Raw genomic sequence first — 26,366 nt, 5'->3', positions numbered from 1 at the left:
TAGGCTTCAGGTTCACGCCAAGCTAGTCAAATCCAAAAATAATGTATAAATTAATACCGGGAGCTGGAAAAGGACCGACTGGAGAGGACAAGCAACTGTTCAGAACTGTACCAGAAAGGTTCTATACCCTGGCTATTGCTTTCGAAATAAATAAATAAATAAATAGACATTTAGAATTGGGCAGTTGTAGTCATCTTGGGTTTGATTGACTCATGGATGTCCCTGACTCAGAAACGCAAGTTGAGCCGGTATCTGTCACCCCTTTAAGGTAGACCAAACTAAGAAACCAAAATCATGTAGGCTAATACTACCTTTAATATAATAAGGTTATGGTAACCGAACCTTACAGGGATGCAGTGGCTTCGTGGCTAAGACACTGAGCTTGTCGCTCAGAAAGGTCGGCGGTTCAAATTCCTAGCGCCGCGTAACAGAGTGAGCTCCCGTTACTTGTCCCAGCTTCTGCCAACTTAGCAGTTCGAAAGCATGTAAAAATGCAAGTAGAAAAATAGGGACCACCTTTGGTGGGAAGGTAACAGCATTCCGTGTGCCTTTGGCATTTAGTCATGCCAGCCACAAGACCATGGAGACGTCTTCAGACAGTGCTGGCTCTTCGGCTTTGAAAGGAAGATGAGCACAGCCCCCTAGAGTCGGGAATGAATAGCACATATGTGCGAGGGGAACCTTTACCTTTACCTGAATCTTGCAAATCTGAATATGTTTCCCCTCTCCCTCAACTTTGCAAGAACTGGAGTGTGTGTGTGTGTGTCTTGTATGAGATGCTTTATCAGGTTACAATTCTACTCCCGATTCAGACTCCTTTTATCTGACCAGGAAGTGGCTTTTCCTTCCTAATGTTATTTCTTCTGCCCATTACAATATTTTAAAGGGAGGAGGAGGAGAAATCTAACCAGCACAGCAATGCTTTGCTGATGTTTTCCGATTTCCCTCTAGAAACGGCCTGTCAAGAAGCCTTACCATGGAACCCCACTGGGCTTGCAAAAATGTGGGCGGCATATCCTAAGTTGCATATGCACTTCAGAATCCAGGCTTATTACTGTCATATAAAATATTGCAGTCCGTATCCAATCTGGTAAGGAAAAGGCAGCAGTGGCAGGCAAGAAAGATGGTTTATGCCGTTGTTTTGGAAAGTCAAATGAGACAAGGTGTGGGAGAAGATGAAGGAGGAAAATGTACTGTTGAAAATCTGTTTATATGTGTGGAGTAGATGGGGTGGAGAGATGATCTATATCAGGGCTGTCCAAACTTGGGAACTTTAAGACTTGTGGACTTCAACTCCCAGAATTCCTCAGCCAGCATGGCTGGCTGGGGAATTCTGGGAGTTGAAGTCCACAAGTCTTAAAGTTCCCAAGTTTGGACACCCCTGATCTATATGGAAGAATCCAGGACTGCACCACCATGTTGTGGTTTTAAGAATTATTTAATGCAAAACAACTGTTCTTCTCTCCAGGAGGACTGAGAGCTATTATAACTTTAGGATGCTCCATTCATAGATGTTTGGCTATTTTCTGAAAGTTTCTGCATCTAAATATTCTTGATGCAATCCTTCTCCGGAATAAGTAAGAACAAGATTATGGCTTCTTTAGGGGAGGAGCCTAGGAGTGATTAAGTCTGGCTTCTCCTATACCAGGGGTGTCCAAACTTGGGAACTTTAAGACTTGTGGACTTCAACTCCCAGAATTCCCCAGCCGGCCAGCCGGCTGGGGAATTCTGGGAGTTGAAGTCCACAAATCTTAAAGTTCCCAAGTTTGGACACCCCTGTCCTATACAGTTCAATCTTCAGACATAGGATCGCCCAATGACATTGATGGCTTCGCCTGGACATAGATTTCTCTACTTTTTTTCTAAGGGCATTAATACCAACCAAGGTATTTCTGAAGACTTCAGACGTCTATTCTGCTAAAATCCCATTGCTAACTTCTTTATAACTATTGATTTACCTAGCATAAAGTAATGCCAAAATCTCTGTTTCCTATCCATCAGAGAAGTGATTTTATAATGCTCTTGGTCACGTCAAAACCAAATCAGTGCAGAATATGGCATGGGAATTTTCCCTTGAGAATTTCACCCGAATTCTCTTCTTTTCTCAAAGAAAAAATATAAAGCAGATTCACTCTACTTAAATAGAGTGAGAACTGTTTAAACTGCACAGGGTAGAGCAGGAGCATCAAACTCAATTTCAGGATTGTGTTTGACCTCGGGGTAGCCGGGGTGTGCGTGACCGGCTCAATGTCATGTGTCGGAGGGCGCCTGTGGTGGCCAGAGCGCTCTGCCAGGCTCCCAAGCTACATTTCCGCCTGAGACTGCCTATTGCAACCCTCTGCCAACGGAAAGAGCTCGTGAAGTCTGCCTGCAGCCCTCGCGGGCTCAGTTTTTCTGGCAGAGGCACCATGGGCTGGTCCATCGCTGTTTCCAGGGCAGCTCCGCGGGCCAGATCTAAGCACCCCATGGGCCGCATCCGGCCCTCGGCCCTTGAGTTTGACATCCCTGGTGTAGAGTCTAGCATACTTTCTTTCATTTAAAAAAAAATGCTTCCAAGTTCTTAAGCAGAATCCTTTATCCCACGACAGGTTCCCAACTCCTGGTACGCAGCCCACTGCCGGGCTCCACCCCATTTGAAACCGGGGCCACGGAAGTGGTGGGCGAGTGCATGCACATGCATGCACAAAGCTGCATTTGTGAAAGAGGTGTGTGTATGAAACCATTCTCTCTAACCCTCCCACTGCTGCGGTTAGCTCTGCCAAACCACCGAGCCAGGAAATTTGGAGACCGCTACTTTATCCAGTCCTGCAATTTGAGATTATTTAACTGGAGATTGTTGGGGATTGAACTTGGAATCTGCTGCATCCAAAACAAATGCTCAGCCAGCACAGAAACCGTTTCTCTCACTTCTGGCTTCATACCCATTTTAGCTGAACTTCCAACACTTCACCGCAGGACAGTGGCGTTAACCGTCTTTTATGACATTCAATGTAATAAACTTGCCTTCCAGGTTCTGAAAAAAACAGTGTTAGCTCCACAGCCCTCCCAATAGCCTAACAGATATATTAAGACGCATTATTTTACACGTCCTTAAAGACACACTAGCTTTGCTTCCCTGAAAAGGTAAAATTTGTAAAAATTAAAAAAAAATCTGTTGAAAGAGGGTACTTATATGTAGGACAGTCAGTAAAGAGTAATTTATCATTTCCCTGCATCGGTAGGCACACTACCAGCCAACTCTCTTTCCACATTCATCATGCAATCACCCTATTATTTGCATATTAATCAGGCAGTGGACCATGAATGAACAGCATCCCAACCAACTGCTGCACTGTCTCAGGAGGAAGGCTCAGTAATTATCATAGATCAGTGTTATGATGTGGTAATTGATTATAACATCTTTCAGTTGTCCCTGGGGAGTCCCGGTGTTAGCCTAGCTCAGGGCCCAAATTTCTACATGAATATTCCTTCTCTCTCTCTCTCTCTCTCCCTCCCTCCCTCCCTCTCTTTCTCTCTCCCCCTCCCCCTCCCCTACTAAGAATTAGAAAGAAAATTGTCTTCTTTTGCTCTCCCCTTGCCTCTCCATGGACCCCCTCCCCAACACACACGGTAATTAGTGCACATTTTAAACTTTATTTTAAATAAATAAAGGTTGAGAGGGTGGCAGAAAATTAATTCTCTCGGAACAGATTATCAAAACATGAGAAATTCTCTATGGAAGATCTGCGCAAATTGCACTGAAACAAATGGGAGGCCACACAAGCCCGCTTACATTGGATAACTGACTGGTAAACCATTGTTAAAACTGCTATTTATTATTTACATAGCACCTAAAGTTTCCGAGCACTGTACACATTTTTTAAAAAAAAAAACGCAGGCCCATGCTGACAATTCTATAATCTAATTACAGGTATGAAAGGAAGAGGAGGAGGGTGGGGGAAGGCAAGACAATAGTATAGACTATAAGGTAAAGGTAAAGGTTCCCCTCGCACATATGTGCTAGTCGTTCCTGACTCTAGGGGGCAGTGTTCATCTCCGTTTCAAACCCGAAGAGCCAGCGCTGTCTGAAGACGTCTCCATGGTCATGTGGCTGGCATGACTAAACACCGAAGGCGCACGGAACGCTGTTACCATCTCACCAAAGGTGGTTCCTATTTTTGTACTTGCATTTTTACGTGTTTTCAAACTGCTAGGTTGGCAGAAGCTGGGACAAGTAACGAGAGCTCACTCTGTTACGCAGTGCTAGGGATTCGAACTGCCAAACTTTCTGATCGACAAGCTCAGCGTCTTATCCACTGAGCCACCGCATCCCTAGTATAGACTATAGAATAGGATTAATATAGGTGGGCATTTTTAGTCTAGACTCCTGGTTCCTATACTAGCTATATGTTCTATGGGACTGCATTTAACCCAAAGGTAGCCAATCCTGAATTTAAGACAAGCCCACCTGCATATACCCCCAAAAGAAAAGAAAAATTATGCAGAATTCCTCACCTCTTTACCTTACTACATTCTTATTAACTTTAATACAATCTTCTCATTTTAATTTTGGGGGGAAATCTATTTTAATAGACCTTAAAAAGTGTAACAATTTTGCTGACAGCTTTATCAGCTATCATTTATATTATTGTAATTTAAATTATTAAATTATGACATATATGATTATAATGTAAGTTATTGTATTATTTATGAAGCTGATGGCTTTATGACCCCGATAGCTTTATGAATGGATGAATAATGCTTTTTCAGTGCATCTGATTATGGACCATCATAACATATCACATCAGGAAGCTCCACCATTCATCACTGTATTGGAAAAAGAACCCTTTCATTGGGTTTTGATATAATGAGAGACAGACAACAAGGCTTGTATAATGCAGTACTTGTTTTGACAATAAACCATTTAAATTTTTGAGACAATCACTATTCCTAAGGGAATTGATTCGAGATACCATACCTAATGTGCAAAATAATAATAATAAATCATTAGATGGCAGCAAACAGCTGGAGTTCTCTGTATCTTTGCTGCCATCTAATGGCCATCCAAATTTCTGCAGGACAGATGTGACAGTCCTGTAAAGAGAAAAAAAACTTCTTCACCTAGGAAATTGGGTGATTTGCTGTTGTTTTCCTAGAAGTGAAAAACCCAGAAATATATAATTCATTCTGTTTTAGTGTTGCGCAGGCAGCTTGATTGGGAATTGTGAGAGATTTAGCCCAGCAAGTTATCAGGATGAGCACGGCTAGTTCTAATTCATGCTAATTTTTAATCCCTCTTTCATTTGCATGATGGTTTTGTGGAGACAAATTGACACAATAGCATGCTTCATAACCTATATGAATGGATTGTATTAACAGGTCTTGCAACAGATAACATGTCAGGATGTTCTTATCTACAATCTCAATGAAATCGGTGATGATCTGCTACTGGATGTTTGATATCTGATCATTCTCCATCTCCCTACATTTGCTTCCTGAATAGGCCTTTCCTGTCTCTCTTTAAGTCAAACACTGCAAGCTCTGAGAATAGTAATTGCAAAGTTTTCGTGCAAAAGGCAGTTTTCACTGCTTTATTTAGGCACCCACTGACAGACTAATTCTTGTCCCTTCAGCAAAAGGGCAAATGCAACATCTGCCAGTTGATTGGCACTATTTTTAGGATCCAAGTTCCAAATAGGAAGATGTGGGGGAAGGAAAGGGGAAGAGAAATCAGATATGGAAAAAAAGCAATCTATAATGAATTATACTGGGAAGAACAATGGTAGGGGGTGAAGAGAAAAGAATGATAACTTTGCCTCTTGTTCTTAATACAACCTCATTTTTTTTCTTTTCTTGTCTTTTTTTTTAATATGATCTTTTTTCTGAAGGTAGATGTTATAGATGCTATTGGACGCAGTAGCTCAATGGCTAAGACACTGAGCTTGTCGATCAGAAGGTTGGCACTTCAACGAATCCCTAGCGCTGCCTAACGGAGTGAGCTCCCGTTACTTGTCCCAGCTACTGCCAACCTAGCAGTTCAAAAGCATGTAAAAATGCAAGTAGAAAAATAGGAACCACCTTTGGTGGGAAGGTAACAGCGTTCGGTGCGCCTTTGGCGTTTAGTCATGCCGGCCACATGACCACAGAGACGTCTTCGGACAGCGCTGGCTCTTTGGCTTTGAAACGGAGATGAGTACCACCCCCTAGAGTTGGGAACGACTAGAACATATGTGCAAGGGGAACCTTTAGCTTTTTGGACCAACAGCTCTATAGTTTCTGCTTTGAAATGGTGCAGCTCTGATTGTCCCTCTTCACTGTAATAAAACGCTAAGTAGTTCTGAAGGGCCTAATGCTGAAATGCTTCTGGTTCCCCCCACCACCACCACTAGCCATCCACATAGCTCACTCTATTCACTTCCTCATTTCATTTCAACAGCCACCAACTTTGATGGATTACTCTGATGGGAGCTCTATACCGCTTGGTCTCTAAATCCTTTATTTTTTAAGACACAGACATAAAATTGCTTTGTGGTGAGGGACACTCAAAGCAAATTTGTAAGAAAACCGAATTCCTGACCTCGGGTTACATTAGTGCTCTGAAACAGTAGGATTTAAATATATCTTTCTTTATTATTTATATATCCATATGCGATGTTTATATATTGAAGGGACTTGATTATTACTAGTCAACTGAGAGCATAAGGACATTTCCACACTATTTCCACTTCCCAATGGTTCACAATGTAGCTCATCTCCCTTTCTGCTTTTCTCAAATCAGTACTGACCAGTAGGAATGCACCAAAAATATCAATTCATTTACTTTCGACACTGGTTATTTCTAGCCAGAGCACTGAAAAGATGGTCTTTTTATGTATTTTAGCTAGACAAGCTCACCATTTAGCTTTTCTACTTACAATCTTCATGTGAAATGGGGCTAAGAGCAGGGATGGTATTCACTTACTTTCCCGATTGGTTCACAAATGTGAGCACACACGCACCCTGTCCATGCATGAGCATTGCCTTCCGTGCATGTGCTTTGATAGTGCGCACGGCTTGCATGCATGCACATGGCTTGCAAATGTGCCTAAATAGGACAGCATGGGGGGGGGGCAGGCCCACCCACGATTTCGACTACCGGTTCGGGACAACTGGTCCGAAACGGCTGAATACCACCTCTGGCTAAGAGGTAGACTTGATCAAAATCACCAAAGTAAAGGAACTTGAACCTTGCTCTCTCAGCAAAAATCGACTACATCATGCATTTGTGTTTAGATATGCTTGGAAAACTATTATGTACATTTGAGGAAGCATAGAACACGTGGGAAGTTCTTGGGAACGGCTGTCTTAGGTTGCAAGAATTACGGACCATAGGAAAAGAATGCAAAGGCCTCTAGGTGGTTGTGGGAGCAAATGAGAGGCGCGAAAGAAAAGGTGTATGTAGCTGGATTTCGTATTTCAAGCTCTAAATGAGTTTAGAATGAGCCGCAGTGGTTAGAGTGCAGTACTGCAAGCTACTTCTGCTGATCACCAGCTGCCAGCAGTTTAGCAGATCGAATCTCACCAGGCTCAAGGTTGACTCAGCCTTCCATCCTTCTGGTGTCGGTAAATTGAGGACCCAGATTTTTGATGGGCAATATGCTGATTCTGTTAATCACTTAGAGGGCTGTAAAACACTATGAAGCGGTATATAAGTGCTATTGCTAAATGCTACTGCTAGAACCAAGATACTCTTAAAGCAGGCCTGAGCAATTAACTTTCCCAAGTGGCCACATGAGGCACTGGGACTCTTGTGGAGGGCCCCCACTGCTCCCACACCACCATGGGCTGGACAGGGACTATTCATGGGCCAGATGTGGCTGTGGGCCATAAAATGCCCAGGTCTGCTCTATGGGCAGCTTATTTCTGGGCCAAGCTACATCACTGCAATGGTTTGCATCAGAGGCCATTCCCTGTGTCATCATTTAGATGCTAGATTGATTTCAAAGGCTTTCAAGCATGTTGTTTGTTTACTCAGAATTCCACAACAATCTCAGTGGAACACTTTCCCAACTCTTAGGTTCACTATTCTCAGGAGCGTTAAAGCTGAGTATCCAATTTGTGTCCCCACCCAAGATCTGTCTGTAGTTCTGAGAGCCCTTCATAAATTTGTGTCAACTTATACAATTGATGTAACAAAAAGGGCAATGATTAAACACACAAGTGTTAACTACATATTTTAGTTAGATTAATTATAATGTCAATTTAATTTAATCTAGTTTTTGTTCTGGTCCTTCCCAGTTTCTGTAGTACAGCCCCAGCATGCTATTAGAAGGCCAAGTACGGCCTTCAGGCCCTAGAAGATTGCATGCCCCTATCGTAAATCATGCACTGGCTAGGACCAATCATACTTCAACCTTCGTGCATAAGGCAGCAGTTTCATAGGCGAAGGGTTTTGACCTTCTGTGCCTTATACAAGTCTCGTGGGAAAGGATTTCACAGCTTTTGGTCTACAAAACAACCAGTGGAGAAGCAAAGACCTCCACCAGGCTGTGTGGGAAAGAGAAGATGGTTAACAGAATAACTGTTAGATGAACTACCGTTCCCCAAATAAATGTTTTTTTTGGAGAAAGAACTTTTCTTTACAACATTTGTGGCTTAAATGCATTATATGAAGTGACTACAAGCTTGCAGCCAGTAATTTAGCCAGTTACTTAAAATCAAATCTGTGGTTTCTTGCCTTTAGAGGTCTTGGCCCTGTGCCTCCTCTTTCTTTCTGACCTAATCATATCATTTTGCCTTCTCCTCTCCATTTGCCTTCCTGCACGGATCAGCACTATTTGCTCTCCCAAATTCCTCTCCATCTCTCTCCTTTCCAGCTGTCCGCTTCCTTAATCGGGCATTTCTTTTCCCTTTAGTCCTTTGCCAGAAACCGAGCAATCCAGCCAGTGGCAGCCAATGACCTTGCCACCCGACCCTCTTCCCTGTGATATTAGAGGAGTTCAATTAATCACCAGAAGAGGCCATGTCCAGTTGTGCAGTACAAGTGATCTCACAGGTGATTTTAATTTTAAAATCTCTTTAATTAGATTCTCCAACCCCTTCCCTTGACAATTACACCAATTCTAAGCCCCATAAAGCCTGAAATGATAAATGATACCCAGGAAAAATTGTAAGCATTTGCAAGTCTCATGAGAAGCCCCGAACTGTATCCACGGATGAAGAGTTCCTATTTCAAACCCAGGGAAACCCTTATGGGTATCACTCCTAGACAATGGGTTTGCACTCACACCCCATCAGAAAGAATAGAAATGAGAGGGCTAGGCTACTTTCAGCAAGCCCATAGGCACAATAAAATCTCTCTCTCTATCTCACCCTCCTCCCCATGAAACCAAATCAAGTATTCCCTCCATCCCACAGAGTGAAAAATAGTTTTGAAATAAAAATAAGAATTATTTTAGGTGTCTATTGACTTTGTAGGCCAGGACACGTGTGTCCCTCTATCAGATGCAGCTGGGGATTTCAATTTTCAGGCATGCATTGGTCTTGTTATGGCCTGCCAGTGGCCAGTGGAGCTAGCAGCAGATTCAGTGAGGAGGTTGGGGAGGAACATGGGCCAGTCCTGGAGTCTGGGGAAGGCTCTGATGAGGGATCACGCCTCCCTGCCCACCAGCTGATTTTTGGATCTCTGCCGCGCATGCAGGAGATGCGTGCACATGCATAAGGGGGGGGGAGAGTGCAGGGAGGGCACCCTGTGCCCCATTTTTTGTCCCAGGAGGCTTCAGGGAGGCCTGCTAGGCCCAAAATGGGCCACAGGGGGGAGTGCAGGGGTGTCGTGTGCACATCTGAAGAAGGTGGGGCCCATGGGGGTGTGTGCCGCCGACGCATTGCATTATGGGTGTGGGTACGCAAGGACAAAAAAAGATTAGCCATCACTGCTCTATGGCTTGTTAAATAAACAAGTCTTAAAACATGCTTGAAAACGAAATCTCATTACAGTATTCAGTTAAGTTAATGGGCAATCCAGGAAACCCTGTTTTCACAGTGGCCACCCAGGTGCCTTTGAGGGCTTCTAATCCAAAGATGGAGGCATATCTTCTCTCATCTTTTGGAACACTATGGGAGAGAAAGGCAGCCTTGGCTGCATTCATCAAAGGATGTGTAACAGCAATTGCCAAGAGGCTGCTTCTTCTCTCCCTATCAAAGGGAACACTTGTTTCCAATCAACAGTTGTCTTGAGCCTGCGGAGAAGCAGATTTTGCACTCATCTCCGAGTCTGGAGGCGGCTGCTCTTTTTGCCTCCCAGTAGAATGTCTTGGCAAGGAGACTCCGGTTGTTGGATGCGGCAGAGAGTTTTCCTCAATTGCAACTCTATCCCAGCAAGGCCACCAGCAAAGTTCAGCTGATCGTTAAGAAGTAAAGCCACTTTTCTACTAAATGTCTCATTCTGACCTTCACAAATTGGTTTCTTGCTTTTCCCTTCCCCTCTGCACCACTGTCCTTCAGCATTTTGTCTTTTTACTGCAAAAACTTCACTTTTTTTGTGTGTTTTGTTTTTAGTTCATGCAAGTTAGTGGGATATTTGTTTGAAAAGAGAGACTTAATCTCAGAATTCAGGGCTTCCAACACCGCCCCGTGCTCCTATTTTCCACAGCAACGCGAAAGGTAGCAAAATCAACATTAGACAGGAATATATGACTAAAATTGCAGCCTTCAATCGATATCCTTTTCTAGTTGCTATATATCGTTTTGGAAATTTTTGAAGAGGAACTCATCAATGTGTTAAATAAATGCTGTTGAGCACACATCTATAAAAACTTTCTTTTGTTACAATGACTCTTCCAGTTAATTTTGCTGGAAACCTCATAAGCTCAGTTTAATGAATCTACGATAAAACCAGAAAGCTGAATTCCAATAATTTGGAGGCTAAAGAAGCAAAGATATACAAAAGTTGTTGAAGCGTAAGAAATCAGAAGGGAATCAATATGTAAACTTCATAAAAAATCAAAAATGAGGAGGAAATTTTTTTAAAAATCTCATTTTTCTTTCTTCTGGCTACATAACTATTTATTTAGTGCCCTAAATTCTCATAAACACCCTTAGGAGTCTTAAAGTGTTATTCTAGAACAGGGGTGTCAAAACCTGCGCCCCGCGAGCTGGTTGCGTCACATGCTGGCCAAGCCCACCCTTGGTTTAGCAAAGGGGGGGGGAAAGTCAGGCTATGTCACGTGACAACTTGATGTCATGAGTTTGACACCCGTATTCTAGAGACTGTCTGTAGAATGTTAATTTATAAAAATGTTTTGCAAAGTTTTAGATATTGTGGCAAGTTATAGGTTGCTCTTTTCTAGATTTAGACATTGGAAATCAAGGTACACAACAAGAAAAGGGCAAAGGGTTAAACCTGGTAATTTAAATAAGTACAAATAATTCCAGGAACAGGAAAGCAGCTTTCTAACACATCAGAAATAAATAGAAGTTTACCCACCACCACCATCACAGGTACACCTGTTCCGTTAGAAAGAGAAACATGTACCACAACAAAGCAACAGATGTCATAAAGAAGCAGCTGATTACCTGAGCTTGCACATCCCTGCTGAAGAGAGTCTTGCAGTAATGACACAGAGTGAAGGACTGGAGAAAAAAAAGGAGGATGATAAGAAAGAGATATGAGAGAAGATACAATTTGAAAGCAAAGCAAGTCCCAGTAAACGGCTGATCAAAGCAAAGCAGCATAGTAAAACCACCTGGTCTCCATCTTTTTTAAAGTATCAGGAGTGGCAAATCTCTGGTGCGCCAGATTGCAAGTTCTCATACCCCTTGATTGTTGGCCAAAATGGCTGTGACTGATGGGATTTTGGTAACAATAGAAATCTAGTTAATTCCCCACAGAACATTAAATTTGGATCTATCCAGATTTCTTATTTTATTAGTCTGGTTCCGGTGATAATCTCCTGTGCTTCCCCTTTACATTGAAGCAAAGAGGCAGGATTGAGTCTATGCAGAGCTCTCTACTGATTTTTCCAAGGTTTGGATATACCCATGACAGTCATGGACAAACTATGACTAAGGAACTCTAGGTAGCCCCAACATCCTTGGTTGTTTCTTTGTTTTTTGTCCTAGTTGTCCAGTTTCTCACACTCGCACCATGTAAACTCTCATGTCTGGATGCTCTGTAATAGCATAGAATGTAGGTTTCTAAGTTTCATGTACAAATGTCAGGATTTTAGGCAACCGGATACTTTACACTAATGGTTACCTCAAGGCCTCTTTAAGCACGCACACACACACACACAAATACAGATTCCCCAATTTTGGCAAAAGAGAGAGAATGTGGCTTTGGATGAGGATGATCTGCAAAATAATCTCTAGGCCTTATCTATTTATTCTTCACGATGATGTTACTAGAAATGTGACAGTAGATTTTTGACTTAATTAGAAAAGATCCAAATTAAATCAGATCCAATTTAAAATCACATCCATTTTGAGCACCTGACAAAAATCTTCTTTTACAGATATATAGGGGTCCGTTTGGGGAGGAAGGAAAATCAAGCTATTTTACGTTAGTTCTTAATTGAAGAGCTTTCTTCATTAGAGCTGCGGTGGCGCAATGGTTAGAGTGCAGTACTGCAGGCTACTTCTGCTGCCTGTAATTTGGCAGTTCGAATCTCACCAGGCTCAAGGTTGACTCAGCCTTCCATCCTTCCGAGGTGGGTAAAATGAGGACCCAAAATTGTTGGGGGCAATAGGCTGACTCTGTAAACCGCTTAGAAAGGGCTGTAAAAGCACTATGAAGCGGCATCATAAGTTTAAGTGCTATTGCTATTAAAAGAAAGACCTCCCACAGCCCAATTCATTATTATTATTATTATTATTATTATTATTATTATTATTATTATTATTATTATTATTATTATTATTATTATTAATAATAATAATAATAATAATAATAATTAATTATTTAACAAACACCAAAGATTCACTTTGCAGGTTGAAAGAAAGGGAAAGGGTTAAAGCAGTGTTTCTCAAACTTGGCAACTTTAAGTCCTGTGGACTTCAACTCCCAGAATTCCCCAGCCAGCTATGCTGGGAGTTGAAGTCCACAGGACTTAAAGTCGCCAAGTTTGAGAAACACTGGGTTAAAGGGTGGGGAGTGTTGTGATCTGAGTTCCCAGCAAGCTTTAAGGTTTCCAAGAAGTCCCAGCATTGAGAAGCATGATAAAGAAGAATGCAACCTTAAGAGTTTTCTGAATGTAAGCTACTTTCAACTGTCCCGAAATCTTTCAGAACTTCCCCAAGAAGTTTGGTTTGTATTTTTAAGTATTTTAAGGGGAAACACCTCCTGCCTTAATGTAGTTTCTAGAGGCAACAACAACTTTGGTCTGTTTTGGGATACAGCGGATTCAAATAAAGATCAACTGGGATAATCAGAGCCCTTTCCAATGTCTGATGCAACTGATATCCCAAATTCCCAGGGCAGTAGCTGTGTCGGTGCTTTACAACAACAGCAATAGTTTGTGTTACCTAAGTGGGCTTGATTTCATGAGTACTTATTGGAGAGATATAAATAAAACAAATCAATAATAAATCAATGATAAAATGCTTATGTGATCGTAAGTTTATGGGGTTCACAAAATTTTAAGCTGTTTTTACCCCATTTATGGGTTCCACAGACCCTTGCCCTCATTCCCCTCGAAAAATAAAAGAATTGCCTTGTCTGTGTAAGGAATTGAGAAGTCTAGGACTTTAAAGTACAGGCCGGGGACTAATGGATCCTCTAAATCAAGTATGAGATGGGTGGACTCCCACAATTCCTTAGTCAGTTGGAGTCCACACATCTTAAAATAGTAGAGGTTGAGAAAAAGTACTCTAAATGAAAGGTTAAAAAAAGAAAATGAAGGAGAACATGGTGGGATCTGAAGCCCAGTACAGTTTGTTCCTTTACCTTGGCCTTGGGGTTGCCCTTGAGATGGCAGGACTCCCTGTCCGAGTTCGCCATTTAGCCACAGCTGCATACGAATGAATGGCTCACGCCCCTTCTGTGTCAACTTGCTCCATGGCTTTGGCCGAGACAGCATGTCGCTGACGCTGCCCTGGGAAAGACCCAGCACCTAGCAGGAAACAACCACGGAAGAAGCAGAATTAGCCTCATTACAATGGGAAAATCAGTTGTTTGATTACACTGGTCTTTACTCATTTTCATGATAGTTCTTATGCTCTCTTTAGCACAGGCATTAAACAGCAGCAACAAGAAAAAGATCTATAAGGATTTACTCAGGCCTGGAATTCTAGATCCACTGAACTGGCAATGATGTGCCTTCTCAGTCCTAGAGCTTTCATAGCTGCTTTCCTCAATAAATTCATGCTCAGTTCTCCTCGGCCACATTTTCTTTTCCAATTAATTTTCCAAAAAGCATTTTAATATTTCCTACTGTTGAGTGATCTGAAGGAAAGCATGGAGTCTAGTGCAAATCATTACAGCTCATTTCTGCCGACTTTTGTTTTAGCATGTTATAGGATAGAGGAGATGGTTTGTTTATGTTTCTTTATTGGTGCTTTTAAACTTTTTTTTAAACTAAAACTTGTTACTTTTGAGTTTCTCTGAGCCCCCTTTTTTTTACTGGAAAGAGGAGAAGCTGAAAATGGAATGAAATGGCCTTTCCATTGTACTCAAGACTATCTCCATGATATGCTTACTCATGGGATTTTGACTTCATCCATTTCACATACAAGAATACCAAAGAAAGAAAGCATTCCGAAAAGGACAGGGGGAATGTCAAGGAGTTAACTTTGGTACGATGAAAAAAGGTGGACAGTGAAAGAAGCCACGCATTAAATCATCATCTCCAGCCCATCTTAGGTTAGATAACACCAATTTACCAGGTTGAGTTTCTTGCTGTATCTCTCATTGCTGTTTTAAAAGCAATGGACACATCTATGCACCCCAAACTGCCAGATGATATCATTCAGGGCTACCTATCCTGTTTCCCTGAAAATAAGACAGGGTCTTATTTTCTTTTGACTCCCAAAATAAGCGCTTGGCCTTATTTTGGGGGAGATCTTATTATTTTTGAGGTGCAGGAGGAGGCAAGCATGGTCCCCTGGGGCTGCTGCTCTGGTGCAATATTTTCAGGGAGGGCTTATTTTAGTGCATGCGCTCAAAAGCCCAACTGGACTTATTATCCGGGGAAGTCTTATTTTCAGGGAAACAGGGTAGGTTTGCACTGATATTCTAGTCCTGCAATCACTCAAGGTGGCAACATATGTACGTCTTTCACCTGTCTCCAACACACCACACAGGAACAGAGACAGTGTTGCGCAATATCAGAAATTTTAATTTGTGTAGGCTTCAACTCCCAGCATTCCTCCAGCCAGGCTGGCTGAGGAATTCTGGGAGTTGAAGTCCACACGCCTTAAAGTTCACGCGGTTGAGAAACACTGCTCTACCCTGTGATAATCCCCGCAATCCCATACTAGCCTGCTCATCAGAGTGGCCATATGCTTAAGTGGTAGGACTCCCCCATCTTTCATAGCTCTGCAGAAGGAATCTCAGCAGGTTTTGCTTCTTGTGCAAAAATGCAAGTTGTAACAAATTCCTTCTTCTAAGGGGACGTTCAAGATGTTGATAGCCCCATCTATTTCTGTATTTATCTATTCTGTTCTGCAGGCATGTGAGCATATGGAATTGTGGGCACTGCTTGAGTGGTGGTGGTGGGAAGAATAATGCTAATATCTTAATCTTGAATCTGGAGACCTAAAACATCATTATCTGCTTTTAGTTCGCTTCTTTAAAAAAAAACACCAATTCCAAGCTTCCCCAGGTCTTAAAGGGTGACGACTGAATTATTCTAATTAACAAATACAGGTAATCCTTGACTTGCAACAGTTCGTTTAGGGACCATTCAGAGTTACAACAGCACTTGAAAAAAGTGATGTATGAACGCTTTTCATACTTATGTGTCACGTGAACAATATTAAGGCGCTTGGTAATTGATTCATATTTATGACGGTTGCAGTGTCCTGGGGTCATGTCATCCCTTTTTACAACCTTCCGACAAGGAACCTCAAGGGGGAAGCCATATTCACTTAACAACCGTTTTAGTAAGTTGACAACTACAGTGGTTCACTTAACAACTGTGCCACGAAAGGTTGTAAAAAGGGGGCCAAACTCAAGTTAATAAATGTCTCATCTAGCCACAGAAAGTTTGGGCTCAATTGTGGTTGTAAGTCAAGGACTGCCTATATAAACTAGCCATTTCCATTTTTATGTCAATCTTAACCCACTGCTGTCAGATGTTGATGACTGATACAGAAACCACCACTTGAGAGCCTTACCTTTTCCCCAAATATCCTTTGGCAGATGCCGTTTTTTGCTAGCTTCTCTTTGACCTGACGGGTTAGATCTATCGTATCCACTTCTTGGTACATGTAAATCTCATACTGCTCGGGGGTCAATGGAGGAACGGAAGGCTTCGATGGCTTCGATAAAGGAACAATGGGGGAAGAAGGGAGGGGACTGTTTTGGGGTGTCTCACTGCGACTTGCCCCTGTCACACTCAGTTCAGAGCTCTGAGAATAGGGAGATTCTGCGTTGGGCCACTCTTTCCAATATTCCGAAGAGGAGGGCCCTTGGAGTTGCTGGTTACGGTCTGAACGAGATTGGCTGCTGGCCTTCTCTTTCCCACTGGTGCTTTCCTCCATTTTGGGCTCTTCCGGAGGAGCTGTGTTCCTTCGGTCGGGTTGCACAGTATTCCACCAATGGTCCTTCCATACCCCACTGCGTCCCAGTTCATTTTTAACATGCCTCAGTACACCTTGTGCTGAGTCAGGCATCCCGTGGAGGTCCAGAAGGGAGGCCTCTTGGGCTTCCTTCTTGAGACCGGGGACAGTCTGTAGGGAAGACACAGCGGAATCCACGGAGGACGAGTGCTTCTTCAAGGACAGAGCCAGGGGGGAGTAACTAGAAACTGAAGAAACGGCAGGCGTGGGGATCAGTTTTGAGGATAAGATGGACATTTCGGCTTGGGACAGAGGGGTGGCTTTTAAGGCAGGTTCAAGGGCAGCCTGCTGGGCTTCCATCTCTCGCCGAGCCTGTTGCAAAATGGAGTGAATAGCATCGTCGGAACTTCTGCTGGTTGACGTGGAAGGTGGCTGAGCCGGCTCAGCTGCAAAAATAAGAAAACAATGGCTGATGAGATACAGTAGATCACCTCATTCATTTCTCCAAGCGTCAGTTATAAGCTCTTCTTTCCCTCACCACTCATGTTTCAAAAGACGTCTGTGCCAGATGTATCCTTTACTAATAAAGGTTACTGGTTCGGAAATTTGTTTAAAAAATACAAAAGAAACGACATTTACGGCTCGGTCTTACAAAGATCCTGAAAAATAATAAGGGTGAAAACTCCTCCATATCAAAATCTTTATTAGAATCCTGAAATTTACCAGGAAAAGCACGTTTTCTTACATTTTTATGCCTCAACAAATGTCAACTATTATTAAATGTAAATATTTATTGCCCAAGAAAATGAAAAAAGAAATATCCTCATAAAAAGCACTACAATACTAAAACAAAGTGAAACAGAAAACAAAGCACACATTCCAAGCTATCCCAAAACTGCTGCCTCCTTAATAAAATGGGATATAGTTAAGCAACCGCCGGTGATCACATTCATTTCTTACTTGCAATTGTGCCAATTAATATAAAATAGGAAAAAAAAAACATTCCTTGATTCTGAAGCAGTTTGTTACTAAGTCAGTAAGCAGGTGTATTCTTGGATACTTATTGTGATGTCATCCACATCACAAGCTATAAGATCAGGAGAATATTCCTGAGTCAGATGTAGACCACAAAGAAAAAGGAAAAATGCTCAATGAACTGACATTTCCAGCCCATCCATTCAGTATATAAATGCTTTCAGCACACTAGGACACATCTTTCTCCTTATTGCACATTTTTAATCTGGACCAATCTGTTTTACCCCATCTCTTCTGTTCACTGGATCTGTGTCTTGGCTACATTAATTGTATTATTATTATCTGTTCTCCTGCCCACTGTGATGGCAATTTTCTATCCTAGTTCATTTCCCTGTACATTTAGGACTGTTTTAGCCACCCTTGCCAGTATTTTCTATATGGCCGTGATGGCGAACCTGGGGCACATGTGCCACTGGTGGCATGCAGAGCCCTCTCTGCGGGCACGCGCACCGTTGCCCCAGCTCGGCTCCATTGCCTCCTGCCAGCCAGCTAATTTTTGGGTCTCTGCCACGCATGCGTGCAGGGGGCCCCATGCAGGAGAAGTGCGTGTGCTTGCACGCATGAGGGATGGAGGGACGGGCACGCGTGGGGAATGGAGGGGAGCGCAGGGGGTGGCTCATTTTTGGTCCCAGGAGGTTGCAGGGAGTCCTACTAGGCCCAAAATGGGACATGGGGTGTGTGTCATGCGTGCATGCGCAGGGAGAGGGGTGCACACGGTGTGTGTGTGTCACATGCACATTGCATTATGGGTGCGGGCTTTCAGCATGCAACGACCAAAAGGTTAGCCATCTATGGTATAATAGTATGTTTTGAGTTTACAGGTCCACATATTCTTACTTATTGTAGCTTCTATCCTGCCCAAATCTTGGGGAGACGTGCAAACTTCCCATTTAAGACTACGCCCCCCCCCCAACTTCAGAAGGAAACTGTTTTGGTGAGAACTTCATGTTTTAGAAATATCCACCAAATTTGCCTGTTATGGATGTTTTTGTATTAATACATTTCATCCTTAAGTTCATCCTGTTTGAGGTATCATAACACACCACATTTTCTTGAGATAAAGGAAGACCCAACACACTTTAAGCTGTAAGCCTTTAGCAATGGAATTTGCTGAAGTAAACCACGTCCCAAGGTCACTTGTTTTCTCATAAGCACTTACAACTGTTTCCATGTTAACCTGAACTTCAAAGGCCAGCACAGCAACGTTCTCCTACCTGTTTTCTGTACCTGCAGTTCCCTTTTTGCTTGCTCCAGAATGGATTTGATAGCTTCATCAGAGCCAACTTCTGTAGCTCGGATTCTTGTGGTAATGTTACCTGAAGAGAGGAGAAATGATCAATTGTTGAGCAACCTTCCGAGCATTGATTTTCTAAGCCGCAAGCTGGTGGCTTGACTCAGTGAATTACTCCATCGAAAACTACAAGAAGATGAACCAATGAATAAAATCAACAGCTGTAGCTCTATTTTACCTGCCTTCTACTAGTTTTGCAGCTATTTAGAATTTCAAACATCTGCCCTTTTAGTTTGTTCCTGCTTCTGTCCCCAGTCACATCTCGCAATCCTTCACAATCACAATTACTTCAAAAAGAATACAAAAGAGAAGTGAATTGCTTTGTCTGGATACTGGACCAACAAAGAGATCATACATCTGACTGATACATTGCTTTCATACATTGAGCCTAAGGGTCTATGGAGATTGTCAGTCATCTGGGTCATGGTTGTCCCAAAGGCAACTGGATTTCTTTGCTTTTCCTTGAAGACGTTTCGCTTCTTATCCAATAAACTTCTTCAGAGCGAAATGTCTGAGAAGTGAAACGTCTTCAAGGAAAACTAAAGTCCAGTTGCCTTTTGAAAAAGCAACTTGGGGATAAAATCTTAAGTATAGATTTGGTACCATGTGGATAGCATTAGAGAGCCTCGGTGGCACAGTGGTTAGAGTGTAGTACTGCAGGCTACTTCTGCTGACTGCTGTCTGTCTGTAATTTGGCAGATTGAATCTCACCAGGCTCAAGGTTGACTCAGACTTCCATCCTTCCAAGTGGGTAAAATGAGGACCCAGTTTGTTGGGGGGGAGGCAATAGGCTGACTCTGTAAAGTCTGCTTAGAGAGTGCTGTAAAAGTACTGTGAAGCGGTATATAAGTCTAAGTGCCATTGCTATTAACCAGTATCATGATTTGTAAACCATGGTTCAGAAGTTGGTGTCATGCATTATTGAGCTGCCTTAACTAGACTGATTTTATTTCCTCTAAGCAGCAGTTTTTTCTGGATTCCCCACCCACCCACCCCTTTGCTTCTTTTCTGTGGATTTTCTGGGCATAAGAGCCAGGACCTGGTGCTCTAAGTACTCCACTAATGTGTGTTTTGCCTCATCGAACTCACAGCAAATGTAAGATAACATGGCAACATTTGTTAGCAGCAAACCTTTGCAAGGATATCAAGCAATATTTTATATAGACTGCTCTTGAAAGTTGATGGACCAGTTCCATCCAAAGCACAAACAGTTCCCGAACATAATGTGCAAGACTTTTTTTTCCTTTTTCCATGGTTTTTTTTAAAAAAGAAAATCTGCTAAACATTAAAAAAGCAAAATATATCCAAATATAATGAAGTTCTGTAAACATGAATTAAAACACACACACACACACACAGACATAAGGAGCGTGTAATGGAGGGGGGCAGTTCATTTGAATTATTTTGGTCATTTTCCAAATTGGCAATATGCCTAAACAGCATTCAAATCTTCCTTTAAACAAGATATAGCTCAGTGCTCGCTTTTAAAAGACTGAAAGTTCAATGGAAGCAGACCAAATGTACTTTAATGGGGAGTCCTGCCTATAATCCTTAATTACCAAGTGCCTCCCATTGTCCAAAGGCTGTAGATAGAAAAATCCAATTGGCTCCTTTCCCCACCCACTCAATTAATAGCGGCATCATTCATTCATCAGAATTTTCAGCTTTGCACACATCCCTGAAACGGATGGAAATATTAGAGTAACAAGATCTACCTGGCTTCTGCTGACCTAGCATCCATCTGTGAATTCAGGACTTTTATATACAGTACATGGGCTATTTAGGAAGACTGGTGTGTAACACGAGTCAAAGATGCAGGTGAGTGAAGATTCAAATTCCCAATTCTACTATCAATTGCTCCTGGGGAGGAAAACTATGGCAAATCTAAAGCAGAGACATCATCCTGTCAACAAAAGTGTGTATATTCAAGGCTATGGTTTTCTCAGTTGCAATGTATGGCTGTGGAAGTTGGACTATAAGGAAGGCTGAGTACCAAAGAATTGAGGCCTCTGAACTAGGGTGCTGGAGAAGACTCCTGCGAGTCCCTTGGACTGCAAGGCGATCAAATCGGTCAGTCCTAGAGGAGATCAACCCTGACTGCTCTTTAGAAGGCCAGATCCTGAAGAGGAAACTCAAGTACTTTGGCCACCTAATGAGAAAGAAGGAGTCACTGGAGAAGAGCCTGATCTGGGAAAGATGGAGGGAAAAAGAAGAAGGGGACGACAGAGAATGAGATGGCTGAATGGAGTCACCGAAGCAGTAGGCCTAAGCTTAAATGGACTCCAGAGGATTGTAGAGGACATTGGAGGAACATTGTCCAAGGGGTCGTAATGGGTTAGACACGACTTTGCAACTAACAACAATAACAACTATCAAAGACCCTAAGGCTATGCCGGAACATTACTTTCCTTAAAATCATTTTTCCAAGAACAAAACAATGAACAGTTTCCGTAAGAGGTCCATGACCGGTGAGCTACAGCAACATGTCAGAAGGAACTGTTCTTCTCTATGTAGGTTAGCGTAATTCTATTATGGCCCCAAGTTCAAAAAACACAACCAATTAAAAAGTCCCTGCAAAATCATTGGGATTCAGGATACACGGTACTCACCCAGAATAAACAATTAACTGAAACTATTAAAAACTCATAGTCACAAATGCCTCTTCCTATATAATCAAAAATACTAGGAGAGGGGCAAACGCTTCTGAACCCCATCTTCTTTGAAGAGCTGCAGAAAAGCTTCAGAATAGCCTCTCTAGTTGTAGAAGGTTGGCCATCTGTCTCTTCTTGTGCCTTTTAAATTCTGCTCCTGGGAGGCATTCAACTGCAAGTTCAAGTTTATTGAAATAGCAGCCTTTAATAATTTAACAAAGCTGGAAGGGACCTTAGAGGTCTTCTAGTCCAACTCCCTGCTTAGGGAGGAAACCCTACACCACTGTAGACAAATGTTTATCTAATATCTTCTTAAAAACTTCCAATGTTGGAGCATTCACAACTTCTGGAGGCAAATTGTCCCACTGATTAATTGTTCTAACTGTCAGGAAATTTCTTCTTAGTTCTAGGTTGCTTTTCTCCTTGATTAGTTTCCACCCATTGCTTCTTGTCCTGCCCTCAGGTGCTTTGGAGGATAGCTTGACACCTTCTTCTTTGTGGAAACCCCTGAGATATTGGAACACTGCTATCATGTCACCCGTAGCCCTTCTTTTCATAAGACTAGACATACCCAGTTCCTGCAACCGTTCTTCATATGTTTTAGCCTCCAGTCCCCCAATCATCTTTGTTGCTCTTCTCTGCACTCTTTCTAGAGTCTCCACATCTTTTCTACATCGTGGTGACCAAAAGTGGATGCAGTATTCCAAGTGTGGCCTCACCAAGGCATCATAAAGTGGTATTAGCACTTGATGTGGTCTTGATTCTATCCCTCTGTTCATGCAGTCTTTAAGAGGCAGAAGGACAATCCTAACACTCAGAGAAATTAATTTCCCTCCAGACATTAGTCAACTCCTTGTTTTATCATTTAATTAAAACGAGACACTGAACATAAAAGAGGGATGTGTTTAAAAGTTCCAAATTCCTATGTGCCTTCATTACCCAGTTTTTAAGTATTTAAGGCAATTATCCTGAGTTTAAAAGAAATCTGAAATAGAGCTAGCAGGCACAAAGGTGACTTTATTTTGGTTAATAACCTAACAATTTATATAACTATTTTCCTTAGTATTTAAACAGCTTCATCCCCACCAGGCCTCAGTACACCGTGTCACGACTGTTTAAGAACAGTCCATTGAAGGCACCTTCCAGAGTATCCTGTCCGATTTTCCTTTACAGACTAAGAACCGCACCAAGAGAGAATGGGCATTGGTTCTTACCTGATATGCTCATTTTCTGGTAGAGACGAGACAGCAGCCAGACTGGGTATGCTCCGTCCATTAACCAATCGGACTGAGTCTACACTTATGATGTCATTGGGCCCTTGTGGCTCCTCCCCAGTTTCAGATGAAGGAAAACTATAGACTCAAGTAAGAATTGTGAGCAAAAAGTGAAAGTCCATAGTCACTGTATCTCTCTCCTCTGCACAAGGAATTCTCTCGCGTGACCCATACCAGGGCGGGACTGGCTGCTGTCTCTACCAGAAAATGAGCGTATCAGGTAAGAACCAACACCCATTTTCCTCTTATCGTAGAGACAGCAGCCAGACTGGGACGTACCAAAGAACTGGGCTGTCCACTAGGGTGGGAAATTGTAAAAAAAGGTCCGTTAGGGCACAAGCACTTATTAAAGTACCCTGCGCCCAAAAGCCACGTCAGCCGACGCGTACTTGTCCAACTTGTAATGATGTATGAAACTGTGGGAGACACCCAGGTGGCCGCCCAGCAGACTTTGTCCAAGGTGGCTTGAGTGGACCAAGCCGCAGATGTTGCAGCGCTGCGTGTAGAGTGAGCTGTAATGTTTGCAGGGACCTGTATGGATTGAAGTTCATAAGACAGTTTAATACAGGCTCTTATCCAGCACCCCAGACTAGACGATGAAGCTTTGGTACCCAAGGAGGCCTGGTGAAAGCTTCTGAGTGGCGTAACGAGGCGGTGCGGTCGATGTAGATCTTGAGGGCACGACGTACGTCAAGAGTGTGCCACTTGCGCTCCCTCTCGTGACGGGGAGACGGACAGAAATCAAATAAGGTGAACTCCTGACCTCGGTGGAAACAGCTATTGACCTTCAGTATGAATGTCGGGTCCAGTCTTAAGACAACTCGGTCTGGATGGAACATGCACAAGTCATGCCTGACTGAAAGAGCAGCTAAATCAGAAATACGTCTGATTGAGGTTACAGCCACCAAAAACAGCGTTTTAAAGGACAACAGTTTCAAAGAAGTGGATCTCATAGGTTCAAAGGGCGCGGAAGTCAAAGCCTGTAGGACACGAGACAAGTCCCAAGTTGGATATCTATGTATGGCAGGGGGACGCAGGTTGGATGCTCCATGGAGAAATCTTCGGATCAAGGGGTGAGAAGGCAGATGTTCGGATGACAGGCTGTCCAGAACAGAGGCCAGAGCGGCCACGTGTTGGCGTAGCGTGTTAGGGGTAAGTCCCTGATCAAGCCCCCTCTGCAGGAAGTCCAATATCTGCGGAATGGATGCCCTAAGTGGGTCAACAGTCTGGTTGGAACACCACAGAGCAAAAGTCCGCCATGTGGCATCATAAATGCGGTTAGTAGAGCTTCTGAGTGATGCCTGAATGGTATCAATGACGTTGAGGGAGATGATATTGGCTGTTAAGGCTTGCCGCTCAATCGCCATGTGGTTAACTGCAGCCACTGGGGGTTGGAATGACAAACTGACCCTTGGTGTAGAGACAGGAGAGACCGTGGGATGTGCCATGGGGTGGAGATTGACAGAGTCACTAGGTCGGCATACCAAGGCCGGCGTGGCCAATTCAGCGCTAGCAGCAACAGTTCTGCTCCAGCATTTTTTGAATTACCCTCTGAATGAGGGGAAGGGGAGGAAATGCATACAGGAGACCCCTGGGCCACTGGCATCTGAGAGTGTCTACTCCTTCTGCCATGGGGTACCTGGTTGTTGTCTGCCGTTGCGAACAGGTCTAGGACTGGGAGGCCTAACCGTAGTGTCAGTCGATGGAAGAGGCTCGGATGGATGGTCCACTCCGCCTGATCTATCGTTGTCCAGCTCAGCCAATCTGCTTAGACGTTGGAGACCCTGAGATGTGTTCTGCCTTGAGAGTTGACAGGTGAGATTCCGCCCACTGGCACAACAGGTTGGATTCCTGTATCAGAGACCAGGAACGAGTTCCCCCCTGTTTGTTTATGTGTCCCTTTGTTGTGGTATTGTCCGTCAGGACTAATATGTGATGGGCCTGAACTCTGTGGTGGAAGTGTCTGAGGGCGAGGTGAACCGCCCGCAATTCTAGCCAATTTATGCTCTCTTCGAGGGACCACTGATCCTGAGCCACTAGGTCTTGCATGTGTGCCCCCCATCCTGTCAGACTTGTGTCCATCGTAAGTGTGAGACGGCACGGCTCTCTGAACAAGGTCCCTTGCAAAATCGCCGGGGACTGCCACCATTTGAGAGACTGTAATACCTGTCTGGGAAGGGGGACTCTGAGAGGAGAGCTGCTCCTGTCGGCCTTTTGATGTGGAAGCATGAACCATTGACGCCTCTGTGAAACCTGGCCCACGGGACAATCCCGAAGCAGGATACCATCTTGCCCAAGACTTGGGAGAGAAGAAGGGATGCCTTGCGTAGACGTAGCACCTTCCTGACAAGTTCCCTCAGACTGAGAATGCGGTCGTTGGATAGGAACACCTTCTCCGCCATGGTGTCTATCAAGACCCCGAGGTGGAGAAGGCAAGTGTTGGGAACAAAGTGACTCTTTTTGAGATTCACCCCGAACCCGTGATTCCGCAAGGTGTGAATGGTGAGGGTGAGATCTCTTTCTGCCTGAACCGGAGACCTGGACAACAAGAGGATGTTGTCCAGGTAACAGAGAATCCGAACTGGGGATGACCTGATGTGGGCGGCTAGTACTGCCAGTACCTTTGTGAATACCCTGGGGGCAGAGGATAAACCGAACGGAAGAGCTCGGTACTGGAAGTGCCTACCCCCACAGGAGAAGTGGAGATATTTTCGGTGGTCTATGAAGATAGGGATATGAAGGTAAGCTTTGGTCAAGTCTACCGACGTGAGGAAGTCGCCTTTCCTGGCCACCTGGAAGATGGTGTGCAGAGAATGCATTTTGAACCACCGATAGACAATGTGGCTGTTCAATGTTTTTAGATCTAAAATTGCTCTCCATCCCCTGGTACCACAAACAGATGGGAATAAAAACCCTGCCCTTCCTGATGTGGAGGAACCGGTTGGATGGCCCGGATCTCCAACAGGTGCTGAATGGCCTGTTCCATTAGTGCCCTCTTGCGAGGACACCAAGAGACCGGGCATGGCATGAAGTGTTCCTGGGGGATGGAGAGGTATTCTAGCATGAGACCAAATTTGACAGTTTTGAGTACCCAATTGTCTGTTGTGGTCTCCTCCCAGCGGTGGGCAAAGAATGCCAGGCGGCCTCCGGAAGAGTCCAGATAGTCATTTCCTACGTGAAAAATGGCGGTTGCCTCCTCCATGATAAGATTTCTTGGAGGGGAAATGCTGTGTGTTTCTACTGGACCTGTCCTGGTGAGATCCCTGTCTGGGAATGTACGATTGGCGTTGTGGACGGGGGAAGGAAGGTCCCCTGTCCGCCGGTCGAAAGGGCGACCTCCTATAGAAGGGAATGGGCCAACTGTCCTGTTTCTTGTAGATGGATGAAAGGACCTTGCGCTTGTCTTTAGATACCGTGAGGTATGGGTCTAAGGGATTACCA

The 26,366-nt window shown here is 43.5% G+C and overlaps 1 protein-coding gene across 6 annotated transcripts in view; it reads right to left on the bottom strand.

Annotated features, from left to right (window-relative positions):
* Positions 1-26,366, bottom strand: part of CUX1 (cut like homeobox 1) — a 376,350-nt gene that overhangs the window by 86,483 nt on the left and 263,501 nt on the right. For 4 of the 6 annotated variants that reach the window (XR_014174281.1, XM_081940389.1, XM_081940392.1 and 1 more), the window contains 4 exons: positions 18,924-19,025; positions 16,291-17,120; positions 13,901-14,066; positions 11,533-11,589 (listed from right to left, as the gene is read on the bottom strand). The exons of 1 other annotated variant lie outside the window; for it this stretch is intronic. Coding sequence is in view for 4 of the 5 variants with exons in the window: in XM_081940389.1 (XP_081796515.1) it covers positions 11,533-11,589; positions 13,901-14,066; positions 16,291-17,120; positions 18,924-19,025 (1,155 nt within the window). In the remaining variant the exon portion in view is untranslated. The remainder of the gene's footprint in view (positions 1-11,532; positions 11,590-13,900; positions 14,067-16,290; positions 17,121-18,923; positions 19,026-26,366) is intronic. One more of the 6 variants, XM_081940391.1, reaches the window with a different exon arrangement.

Source organism: Natrix helvetica (genome assembly GCF_964273705.1).
Source record: "Natrix helvetica genome assembly, chromosome: 2".
NCBI classification, from domain to species: Eukaryota; Metazoa; Chordata; class Lepidosauria; order Squamata; family Natricidae; genus Natrix; species Natrix helvetica.
The sequence above is the reverse complement of the archived record's forward strand: the minus strand, read 5'-3'. Positions and strand labels throughout refer to the sequence as shown.